The sequence below is a fragment of the Notolepis coatsorum genome, assembly GCF_963971535.1.
Source record: "Notolepis coatsorum genome assembly, chromosome: 10".
In the NCBI taxonomy this organism is placed as follows: Eukaryota; Metazoa; Chordata; class Actinopteri; order Aulopiformes; family Paralepididae; genus Notolepis; species Notolepis coatsorum.
In genome coordinates, this window is record NC_140174.1 from 76,562,496 (window position 1) to 76,575,390 (window position 12,895).

At 41.8% G+C, this 12,895-nt stretch overlaps 1 protein-coding gene across 2 annotated transcripts in view; it reads left to right on the forward strand.

The window, feature by feature from the left end:
* Nucleotides 1-12,895, forward strand: part of LOC311236122 (KAT8 regulatory NSL complex subunit 1-like) — a 216,273-nt gene that overhangs the window by 178,607 nt on the left and 24,771 nt on the right. For both annotated transcript variants that reach the window (XM_084323738.1, XM_084323737.1), the window contains exon 7: nt 9,685-9,850. In XM_084323738.1, coding sequence (XP_084179864.1) covers nt 9,685-9,850 — 166 coding nt within the window. The remainder of the gene's footprint in view (nt 1-9,684; nt 9,851-12,895) is intronic.

Here is a 12,895-nt window from a genome sequence, read left to right on the forward strand (position 1 = left end):
ATCGCCACCTACTGCTTTGGCATTGTACTACATGTATATACATCACTCGGTGCTCACGAGACAAAACGGCGTCTAACTTGCCTGCCAATACGCAGTGTTCTGAAAAGCTAAATGAAACGAATAGTTTTGGCTATAATGTAACCGCCGCCTTAGGCTGGTATCCAATTCAACATGTTGGTATTATGACAACACTAGTGTCAAATCAAATATTGAACCTTGTTGGAGATAGAGAAATGCATTCAGTGGAGGCGTGATGACTGCATGTAGATGCATGCATAGAAGGTGTGCTTCATACTATAGAGGTGCTGCCAACCTTAGAGCTTGCAGAATTGGCCGGCCTTTATAATGCAGCACAATGTCAGCCATTATCTCAGTCAGCTTCATGGCTGTAATTCCGGTTTAGTTACTATACTACACCACAGTAGACTAGTAAACATGAGGTTTAGTTGCTGTATTGTAACGAGAGTAGACTAGTCAACATGAGATGTTTAGTTGCTGTATTGTAACACAGTAGACTAGTCAACCTGAGAGGTTTAGTTGCTGTATTTGTAGCACAGTAGACTAGTCAACATGAGGTTTAGATGATGTATTTGTAACACAGTAGACTAGTAAACGTGAGAGGGACAACATGTCTAAGCAAAACTAGGGCAAATTCTTTCAAAAAGAAAACACTGTACAGAATGAAAAAGGCCCCTTTGACAACTAAAGATTTAGTTAAAAAACCAGAGAACTATGGACTGATGAAGCATCTCAAATGATTTGTGTTGCTTAGTTTAATTCACACTGTGAACCATCTCAAATGATTATGGTATTTTTTCTCTTCAGTAGTGATCTTTGCAGTAAAATGTATCTTGTGACATTCTTCCAGCTGTGCTAGCAAAAGGCACATACAAAATAGTAGGGATGCCCCGATCACGTTTTTTGCCACAGATACCGATCGTCTTGAGCCATATCGGCCGATACCGATCGTTTTTGATTTATTAAAAAAAAAAATATATATATATATATATATTAGAGGTGGGCATAGATAAATTTTTTTAATCTAGATTAATCTATCTGCAATCCTGGATTTAATCTAGATTAAAATGGCCCAAAAAAAAAAAAAAAAAAAACCTGCCGAAGGCATTCAAAATATGTGTGTTCTACCCAAATAATGACCAGAAGAAGTAAGTCCTTACTTTTTCTTTCCTCCTTATGTTTCTCAGGCCAGGTGGCCCATTACACCATGAGCCCATCTCCCGTTTCCAAAATGCATTACAGACTGTTTGAAAAAGCTGTTTTGCTATGATAATTGGTAATGAAATATCAAAATAATGTTCAATAAGATGTACTTGTGTTTAATAAATTGTTTTATTCAGAAGTTAACACAAATAAATAATATTACCAGTACAGAAGAATCATTTCAAACTTGAACTATGTGACATGGCTTGAATCAACTGCTCCAGTGGAGTTGCTCAGTGGCCAATGGTGTCAACTGTGGTTGTACTGGGCAGCTCCCAGGTGTGAATGGAACTGTGTGAATGTGAAGCAGGGAGTTCCTGAAAAAGAGCATCTGTGCTCAGAGAACCTACCCTGGGTAAATAAAGGTAAAAAAAAAAAAAAAAAAAAAATGATTAATGCGTTAATTATATTATCGCGCGATACTAGTATAGCGTTAACGCAGCACGTTAACGCCGTTAACGGCCCAGCTCTAATATATATATATATATATATATATATATTTTTTTTTAATATAAAATATATATATTATATAATTAGACTTGTACTTGTATTATCTGCGAGACATCGCCACCACGCAACAAGTCAAAATGCTCGCTATCTGCAAACAGCTCCACTGTCTGTGTGTACTCGAGTAGCCTCCAGCTACGGCCAGGATTCTCCGGCGCTGCAGCTGGATCCTAGTATTGGTATAAATCACATTCAGCAAGCCCTCAGCTCGAATACGCATCGAATCAATGTTATAAGACATTGATATCAGGAGCTATCTGTAGCTACTGCTAGCCGGCTAGATAACGTTAAGACAACGCCTCAGTGAACTATTTAGTTTAGAGCTAACGTGAGCTACCGAGTCAACGGAGGTCACTTATCATGCACTCGACTATTGCTGGAGCATTTGTTTATCAGCAGCTATCAGTAGCTAGCCAGCTAGATAACCTTAGACAATGCCTCATGTAGTCACTGCGTCATTTAGTTTAAACAGTAACGATAGCTCGGTAGGTACTGGTAGCCAACGTTAGCTCACGTCGCATCATGCACCAGACTATAGCAGACTGCAGGCTCTTGTTTACATGAGTGCGGGAGGAGCTGGAGAGGAGGAGGCGCCGTATGCTGCAAGCAGCTGTGTGTCAGAGAAGTCAGCAGTGACTGTGAGATCTCCGCTAAGAATTGGATCATGTTTTTTGATCGGTTTTGACGATTGGCGAACATAAAGCATTATCACCGATCGCATATGTATACTGATTATCGGCCGATAACGATCGGTGGCCGATCGATCGGGGCATCCCTACAAAATAGGGTTATTTTAGGCAATTTTTTATTTTATTATTTTCCCAGTTGTCTGAGTTGATTTTGTAACCGTTTTTTTTAAAAGGGGCATCGTCAGGATATTGTTGAATTTTGTACTTAAACTATGAATCTTTCCCTGTATCGAAAGTGACTATGGCATGCGTGTAGCCAGGTCATTGATAATACAGGAATATTGATCATGAAAGTCTTTCCCGTGTTTGTTGGAATACTTGTTCCTTTCAGACCCTGTATCTTTCAAACACTTCTTTAAACAAATTATTATTCTCATAGTCGAGGCTAATCTGCATGTTGTAATTACTATAAACTTGAATGCCAGATATTGCTTGCGTGATTGGCTAGATTTACCCACATTGTCCATTGTCTCCCCACCATCTACTCCTGAGTTCTGTTGTCAAAAAGCAGATATCCACCTATCCTTACAGATCAGTTATCTGTATAAAACGGACATCCACCTATCCTTACAGATCAGTCATCTAGAGATCAGTCATCTAGATAAAAACGGACATCCACCTATCCTTACAAATCATTCATCTAGATAAAACAGACATCCACCTATCCTTACAGATCATTCATCTAGATCAGGGGTCTCAAACTCGCGGGCCAATTGCGGCCCGCTGGATGATATTTTGCGGCCCCCTACTTGACATCAAAGTTTAGTGTTAGTGCGGCCCGCGCGTAACTGTTTGCCGAGTCGTTGCCCGAGAGTTGGACGTTTTATTTATTTTATCACTTGTAGGCTACCATAGCGCAGGCTCATGACCGCAATGTTACGTTAGTGACTTGGTTGAAACGTGATTCCGGAGTGATACCAAGTAAAGTGGAAGGCAAATGCATCCTCGCTATCTCCTCTGCGAGCAGTGCTCTGCATGTCCGGCTGCACTGCCACACTGTCTGTGTCTGTGTACTCTGCTCTGGTCCAATCACATTCATCGTCCCGTCAGCGTTTTCCCCCCCACCCACAGGCTGCGAATCAGATGCAGAGTTGACAGCGCATCTACAGTAGCCTCGCTCCCAGTTTTATCTCCGTGAGATAAATGTAGCTATTAGTTTCGCCAGCAGGCAGCCAGCAGAAAAATATGGCATGTTCAAAGATGGTCAGTAAAAGAAAAGTTGACTGCAATTCAAAGGTGAATGGACTGAAAAATATGCGTTCATCCTGAGTCCCAGCATCAAACCAATGTGACTAATATGCCAAGAAACGGTAGCTCTTGTGAAGGGTGGCAATTTGAAAAGCCACTACCAAACAAAACAGTTATTTTAATGCAACCTTTCCTTAAAATTCAGTGCTAAGAACCTCAAAAATAAATGGAATGAAATCATCATATCAAGCTGCAAGCAGAATTATTGTTAAATCTATGTCACAAGTCACAACGAGAAGCAACCAAGTCCTCACTCAGTGCTCAGTGGCATGGGTGTTGGCTAAACACAAGAAGCCATTCTCTCTCTCTGATGCATACATAATAAAATAATGTGTGACTGAAGTGATGGAGACCATGTTTGAAGGCAAACAAAAGCAAATCCCCCGCACAGCAACCAGAATAACTGAAATACTGGCTGGTGATTTTATTAAACAGCTTTGTGATAGAATAAAAAAAAATGCACAGTGCATTTCCATAGCTGTGGATGAGTCCACTGACACCACTGAGAAGCCTATGTTCTGAAGAACTGTTCATGTTCTGAAATGTTATTGCTAAAGATTGAGAAGATTGGATCAGTTGTACTTGGAATACTTGAAACCAGGGAACAAACTTAACTTTTTGACTTACCAGCCGGTAAGATTTTAAAAACTACCAGCCGGGCAGATTTTTTACTAGCCAAAAATCCAATTAGTATTTATATTGTAACATTTGGCCACTTTAAATCATTGAACAGAGAGAGAGGTAGGTAGGTAGGTAGATAGATAGATAGATAGATAGATAGATAGATAGATAGATAGATAGATAGATAGATAGATAGATAGATAGATAGATAGATAGATAGAGAGAGAGAAGGCAAGCCTGAAAACCTACCTGTTCAAAAAGGCCTTTGACTGTTAGCTTTTTAATTTTATTGCGCTTTTGTTTTTAAATTGTCTGTTTATACTATGTTTTTAATTAACTATGTTCTATTTTTATCTTATTTTTATTCTGTATTTTATTTTGTTTGTTTTACTAATAACTATTTTATTTCAATTTTTTTAACTGTTTTAACCATGTAGTGTAGCACTTTGGGATCCCAGTGAACAAAAAGTGCATTACAAATCCAATCTATTATTATTATTATTATGTGTGGCTGCCGCCCTGGCGGACATCTGTGCTCTACTGAGTGCACCTTTCTAGTCTAGAGAGAGAGCGCTGATTCCCCGTAGCTGAGCAGGGTTGCATTTTGTCAACACAAGTTGGAACCCTGGAGGAAGCGATATAAGGAAACGAATTGCTCCGCTAATCGCTCATGTTGACCCCGCCCCCAAGTCGCTCTCCGCTCGCTCACCGCTCACCTTGAATCGAGCGCTCCCCGCGCCACATCGCTCGGCAGATTTTTTCTTCTTCTTTTGGAGCATGGTGTAAATTAGCTCAAACTACAACAGTCTAAGCCCCCTGGGCCCCTTAACAATTGTTTGTATTGAGCCGCATTGTAATTGTACCCATTCTGCAATGTTAAATAACGTTGTTTATCCATTCACTAGCTCTATTAAGCGATGATAGCTAGCCTAGCCACAATGCTATGGTCGCTGCCATTAACGTTAGCATGTAAGCTAACGACAACAACAATGGCGTCAAAACCTTTTCTAACAGGATGTGAGTGACCAAGCCTGAACAGGATATCACAGGTTCACCCTTCTCATTGGTTGAAAATGGCCTTCATGTTTGTACATCGCCATATGTTGCTTTGGCATTGTACTACATGTATATTACATCAGTGTTAAACCACTGAGCGGCCTGGAGGGAGTGGATTGGAGCGGAGGAGAAGCGGTAGATGCAGTGTATTTTGTTAGCCGCCAGGTGGCGGGCAGACCTTAAATTCTAATCGCCAAATAATAAATCTACAAGTCAATGGCGCTGGGCGTGTAACTATTTTGTACCCTGCTTGAAACCCTTTTTTGTGGAATATTTGATGCGGCCCAGCCTCACCCAGACTCTACCTCCATCGGCCCCCATGTAAATAGAGTTTGAGACCCCTGATCTAGATAAAACAGACATCCACCTATCCTTACAGATCAGTCATCTAGATAAAACAGACATCCACCTATCCTTACAGATCAGTCATCTAGATCTACTTAATTGTGAAGCATGTGGTTATTAACAGTGTGTTGGATGTCTTTCTGTAGGTGTGCACTAGGCTATGTGCTTCTCATTCAGATGGAAAGTGCCCTAGCAACATTGTCCATTCTATAGTCTTTAGCGACCCTGCTGGACTGTTTGTTGTTGATTTAGCGTAACTGGCAAGCTACGCATAGGGATGGGAATTGTCCTGCTCCATCGGAGCCGCGTGTCATGCTTATTAATTATTTTATCAATGCCAGCTTGTTTTTCTGGAAACTTGAAACAGCTAGTCATGGTGGAAAGAGGAAGAGACGGGTCTTCGTTTCACAAAGCAACATAACAGTGCTAGTTGTAATGTCTGTAAAATGATAATTTCCCAATTATATGCATTATGAATAATCTGCCAAAGGCATTCAAAATATGTGTTCTACCCAAATAATGACCAGAGGAGGAGATGTATCCTCTCCTCTTCATCTGAGGAGTCACTAGCTGTTCTATCTCCTTGTTCAACAGCATGAACATGTCTTCTTTTTGTAATTTCCAGTGTTTCTTTTAAAACCAGATTTATCGTAATTTTCTGTGCCCTTCCTTTGATGCCATTAACATTGTTACACTGATATTGACGGCTCTCTCCAGTGTCAAATCACTCTCTGTCAGTAGTTTCTTCTGTGCACCTTCATTTCTTAATCCACACACAAACCTGTCTCTCAATGTGTCTTTTAGTGAATCTCTAAATTCACAATGCTGCTGACTGGTTGCTCACACACAGACTGCTGCAGAAGCAGGTTTCTCAACAAATTCAGTGCAAGCTCAGTGTAACAGTTCCACGAATGAAGAGAACACTGAACAGCTACTACAGTCTCAGGTCCACCTCCAAGAGAACACTGAACAGCTACTACAGTCTCAGGTCCACATCCAAGAGAACACTGAACAGCTACTACAGTCTCAGGTCCACATCCAAGAGAACACTGAGCAGCTACTACAGTCTCAGGTCCACATCCAAGAGAACACTGAACAGCTACTACAGTCTCGGGTCCACATCCAAGAGAACACTGAGCAGCTACTACAGTCTCAGGTCCACATCCAAGAGAACACTGAACAGCTACTACAGTCTCAGGTCCACATCCAAGAGAACACTGAACAGCTACTACAGTCTCAGGTCCACATCCAAGAGAACACTGAGCAGCTACTACAGTCTCAGGTCCACATCCAAGAGAACACTGAACAGCTACTGCAGTCTCGGGTCCACCTCCAAGAGAACACTGAACAGCTACTACAGTCTGAGTACGGCTCAATACACACAATTGTTAAGGGGATGCATACCAGAGAAAGACGTTTGTCTTGTTTACATCAGGGTCTCCCATTTTCATTTCATATTGCTCCACATTGTCATCAAACGGTCCAATATTTCCAATAACCCAAGCCATTTCTGTTGTAAACACTCACGATAGTCCAGTCGATCCTTCCTTTAGTGTGTAAAGTGGATTTCCTCCTCTTGTAGATGTTTCCAAGAGCAACGTGAGCTAACATGCTTACTCGCTAAGCTAACGTTAATAATGTAAACAAAGCTCTCAACGGACTTCTTCTTTCTTGCATTGCGCAGATTCAGACGTCCTCATCGCCGAATTGTGTTATATCCTGAGGACTTCTTAACCTCACCTGTATAACAATGATTACCGGACCACTAAAGTTACTTTAGTTTAACACATTATTCTGACTGCAGCTCCGGTACATACGTGCAATCACTTCCGGGCACCACAGCTGTGAACTACGGCAAGTATTTAAGGACAATACAGACCCAACGTTGCGAAAAAGATTAACGGCGTCAATTATATTATCTAGTATATATATACTAGTCTCGCGTTAACGCAGCACGTTAACGCTGTTAACGGCCCAGCTCTAATATAAACATATGTTTTTGAGAGGCCAGAGGGCAACATTTTTGAATTTGTGAATCTGTAGAGATCCAATTGATTTCTTCACACACCCCTGTTTTAGTTATTTGATGTGCAACACTTGTTTAGTTAACATTTATTTAGGTATTTGATATGCAGCACTTATGTAGTTGCTTGATATGCAGCATTTGCTATATATGGCTCTTCTGTCGTGAATCTAACATATAACTTAGCCTTTAGTTTAGAACTAGAACAAGAGACTTTCCTCGACACCATGACTTATCCTCAGTTGCCCCTGATGAAAGATGAAAATCCATTCTTTCCCTGCTGAAAAATGTGTTCTTGAGAAAATGCCTATTTTGAGAGGAGCACGTAAAATAAACCATTTATTGGTATTGCCGCCGCCACATGTTACTTTTGTAGTTTCTGCTCTTCTTCAGACTATTTTGCCTGTCTTGAGAGGGCCACTGAAGTGGTTTTGAGATAAAGGTAAATAAAGAAAGGCAAATAATTTCCCACACATGGTAAGTGAATTCACCTTGTGCAAAACGGGTCCTGTTATGCTCTTTGGGGTATTATTCCCTTTGACAGAAAACACTGCTCCTGAACTGCTTGAAACGCCTCGTGTTCTACTTGAGCCATTTCTTCTCTTACTCTATGTAACACACTCTGGTCCTGTTTTTAACACTTTCAGTGCCCAGCAGGGGGCGCACGATTTAGTGCTTGAATGCCCAGCATCCACTTCAATGTTAGCGTTAATATCGCCTAATCTATGTTTTAAATTATGGCTATGTGTCTAATCTGCCCGTCGCTTATCAATGACTCATTTTCCAGTCAACATTGTCAAAGCGGATTGTTTTTTTATCGGTTCATTTCCGTTTTATAGCATCTTGAAAAGCCCTCGTTTTCAAGGAAAATGTAAATATTCCATAATAAACTGAATATTCTAGAATACACAAAAAAACTCAAATTTTTCGGCCTATTTATGAATCGTTTTCAAATAAACGCTAGATTATCGATAGTATATGTGTACGTATGCACGCTATATAGGCGATCTGATATCTGCTCTGATATATTTCCTGATCGCTCGCACAGCCAAACAGCCATATCAAACATAGGGGAAAAGCTTATAATCTCCGTGAAAACAGGTCTGATTATCCTAAGACTGGTAAAATAGATTCCTTACCGGAGATCATCAGATGGTATCCAAAAAGATTATTCCAATTCCTGATCGCCATTCCAAAAATCTATCCTTTTATTGATCCATCGCTACATACTGTAAAGACATATTACACGCTGTTCTGAGGCTCCACAATGACTGGGATCATCTCCGGTTACATGCGTGAGAAGTCAAATGTGGATTCCGGAGTTTTTTTTTCTCATCCATTTTCATTGAGTCCATTCCAAAAGCGTGCATTACCATCTGGGAGACGATAGGGGGCGCTTTTTTCACATCTGAGCTCCTGATGAGGCTGGTTTCCCAACGGTAGACTCGGTTGATGAAATATGAATTCAGATCGCTAATAAAAAAAATCACGCAAATTGTCGTGCTGGGCATTCAGGGGGCGTGCTGTTAACACGTGTTATGTCGTGGCTGGCATTCAAAGTGTTAAACATGGCGGCTCGCTCCTAAACATCCCTTTTTCCACAAACTGTTTACTAAAATTGTTTGGAATCTTTTTATATATATTTTTTTTTTGTTTTTGTATTTAAAGACTGGAGCCAAAATGGTTTAAGGCTGAGTGCTGCACATACAGCTGTAACAAGGTGCTTGACCATAAAAACATGCAAATGTTTGTAAATAGACCATGAAAATATTAAACTGGGAAATGGGCATAATATGGGCATCTAGGTTTTGCTAAATTAACCATGTCATTAAAGTCTCACCATCTGTTATTTAGGCTTAACTAAAGCACCTTTCGGTATGCCTACTTCCAATCACCGTATCCCATCGTGACCTCTGGTGTACTGGTCCAGTTGTCAGTGTCTAACCGCCTGTCGTCCACCCTCCTGTCCTCCAGGCCCCCCGCAGCAGCTGTCTCCAGTGTACCTGCAGGGTCAACTCCACCTGTGTGATGTGTGGAGGTCGACCGAGCCCCAGGGAAGACCTCCAGTATGACCTCCCCACGCTGGAGCGCCTGTCGAGACTGGACACAGGCGTCCACCCTATCCTGTCCTTCTCAGACGGTCAGTATGGGCCTTGGTCCACCAGAAAGACTCATACCGTATTTCCTCTAATATTGGACAGGTCTTGTATTTACCTCAGCTGCAAAGAGCACCAGGCCTTTATTAGAGAGATGCTTATATAAGAGGCAGGCCTTACTTTCTAAATATTGAGTGCAACACAGTAATTGTGAAACTGTGGTGGATTAACGTAATTCACACACTGAAGTTGGAACTGTCTATAGGTTGTGGGGTCCGCACGGACAATTTAGCGTGTGGTACCTTCTCGAATCGAGTTGATTACATGCAGTGCGGCAATAGCTTTAGCTAACGCTATCATAGCCATCATGATCTGTAATGTCAACTGGATAACACCAGCCCCGCCTGTCAACGGCATATAGATAGCGAACGTTAACTAACGTTTGCAAACAAAGCCAACGTCATCCAGCCGACACCACAGATCTAGCTATGACAACGTTAGCAAATGCCAACGAAGTGAGAGTAGGGAAACGTTAATGTAGTCAGAGTGTAGCGGGAATGTTATAGAGAGGCAGCACTTAATTTGCATAATTATCTCATTCTATATCACGGCACGAAAAATAATATATTGGAATTGTATTGTATTTTGTATTGGAAGCCGGCCTGTATTTGTCTGCATGTATCAAACCCCCCGTCCATTATAAGAGGCCCGTCCTCTTATTTGAATGCCCTCCACTATGAGGATTTACGGTAGTTTACACACTCACTTCCTGTTGTTTAGGAAAGAACGAGGAGTGCCTTTGTCACCACAGTACTAGTCGCAATGTTGTTGGATACAGTGAGACTTTTTAATGATTTGTTAAACCCATCTCATTGTAAGTTGGGAGAAATGTCATTAAACATGTTTTGTTTTCCCAGAGCTAAGCTCCCATTTCATCCTGTTACAAAACGGTCCAGTTCTCATTGTTTAAATTCAGGCATTAAAGCGCTCTGTCTTGAGAAGGATTTCCATCAATTTGATTCGGAGTCGTGACGGATTTTCCGTCAATTGGCTACCTGGTATAATATGATTTGTAGATGCATACAGATTGAAACTAAATTGAGCCAATCAGAGGCGTCAAATATGATGAAAAGGGGCATTTTTTTCCCTACCGTTGCCGCGCCAAGCAGAGTCATTGGCGAGCAATAATGGCAGGACGCAGCGACTCGAGAGACAGGATTGCGCTAATAGTCGGAAATGTATAATAATCGCAAGATGCATTCAGACAGTATTGGATCTAACAAAATGGATTCATGAACACATTTATGCCCGGACCACAAAGCTTATTGAAGGGTTAGTGGCGGCGAGGCGGCTCTACCGGTTAGTCTGTCAGCCTGTTGTTATGATATGAACATGTAATTGTAGTGCTGTCAGACCCTGATACGGGTTGTCTTTTCCTTTTAGCTAACGCCATTAAATAAAAATATACAGTGGAGGTTAAAATAAGAATATGACTTTGCATGGGGGAAAAAAGTTCAGTCAGGAGATGTTTTTTTATATGACGCACCCCCGCAGGAATCTACTTTACCATAAATCATAGGCTGATATATGCTACATTATCTTTAAATATATAAATGTTACAGGACAAAAGTAATAGATTTAATCACTTTTATTCTTTTAAACTTGGTCTGACCGACCATCAGCATACAGACAATGAACAGGCAGGTAGATCCAGAAACGCATTCACATCATTAGGCTATGTCAGAAAACACATGTGCACAAATCAGCGGACAAAACCCTTGGAAACAACTTATTTCTCACGCGTTGATCTACCTCTGATACTCATCGGAGCCCATATGAGCGTGGAAACTTGATTTCCGTTTAGCTAGTAATGCTATAAGCATGGACGGGTGCATACTAAACGAAGGCAGCCTCCGATGTGTCAGAGGTAGATAAAAGCTTGAGAAATAAATGGAGATGGGCTTGGCTCTACGAAACGGGGGGGAAACTAAAAGCCACGTGTGTTTTTGCAACGTATCTCACAGGAAATTACAGTATGGCAGTAATGGGAAAAGGGTGCTAGCTCGCCATCAATCAGAAGCTAGCCACAAGACTCGCATTTGCGATCTCCAGCACACAGCCTCCCTGCCTGGCATGACAACCACAACAGTAGGGTCTATAGTCACAGTCAGGACAGTAGGCTACAACACAGTGGTCTATAGTCACAGTCAGGACAGTAGGCTACAACACAGTGGTCTATAGTCAGTCAGGACAGTAGGCTACAACACAGTGGTTTATAGTCACAGTCAGGACAGTAGGCTACAACACAGTGGTCTATAGTCACAGTCAGGACAGTAGGCTACAACACAGTGGTCTATAGTCCGTCAGGACAGTAGGCTACAACACTGGTCTGTAGTCACAGTCAGGACAGTAGGCTCTACAACACAGTGGTCTATAGTCAGTCAGGACAGTAGGCTACAACACAGTGGTCTATAGTCACAGTCAGGACAGTAGGCTCTACAACACAGTGGTCTATAGTCCGTCAGGACAGTAGGCTACAACACTGGTCTGTAGTCACAGTCAGGACAGTAGGCTACAACACAGTGGTCTATAGTCAGTCAGGACAGTAGGCTACAACACAGTGGTCTATAGTCAGTCAGGACAGTAGGCTACAACACAGTGGTCTATAGTCACAGTCAGGACAGTAGGCTACAACACAGTGGTCTATAGTCAGTCAGGACAGTAGGCTCTACAACACAGTGGTCTATAGTCCGTCAGGACAGTAGGCTACAACACTGGTCTGTAGTCACAGTCAGGACAGTAGGCTCTACAACACAGTGGTCTAGTCAGTCAGGACAGTAGGCTACAACACAGTGGTCTATAGTCACAGTCAGGACAGTAGGCTCTACAACACAGTGGTCTATAGTCCGTCAGGACAGTAGGCTACAACACTGGTCTGTAGTCACAGTCAGGACAGTAGGCTAAAACACTGGTCTGTAGTCACAGTCAAGACAGTAGGCTCTACAACACAGTGGTCTAATAGACCACTGGTCTATAGTCACAGTCAGGACAGTAGGCGCTACAACACGGTGGTCTATAGTCAGTTAGGA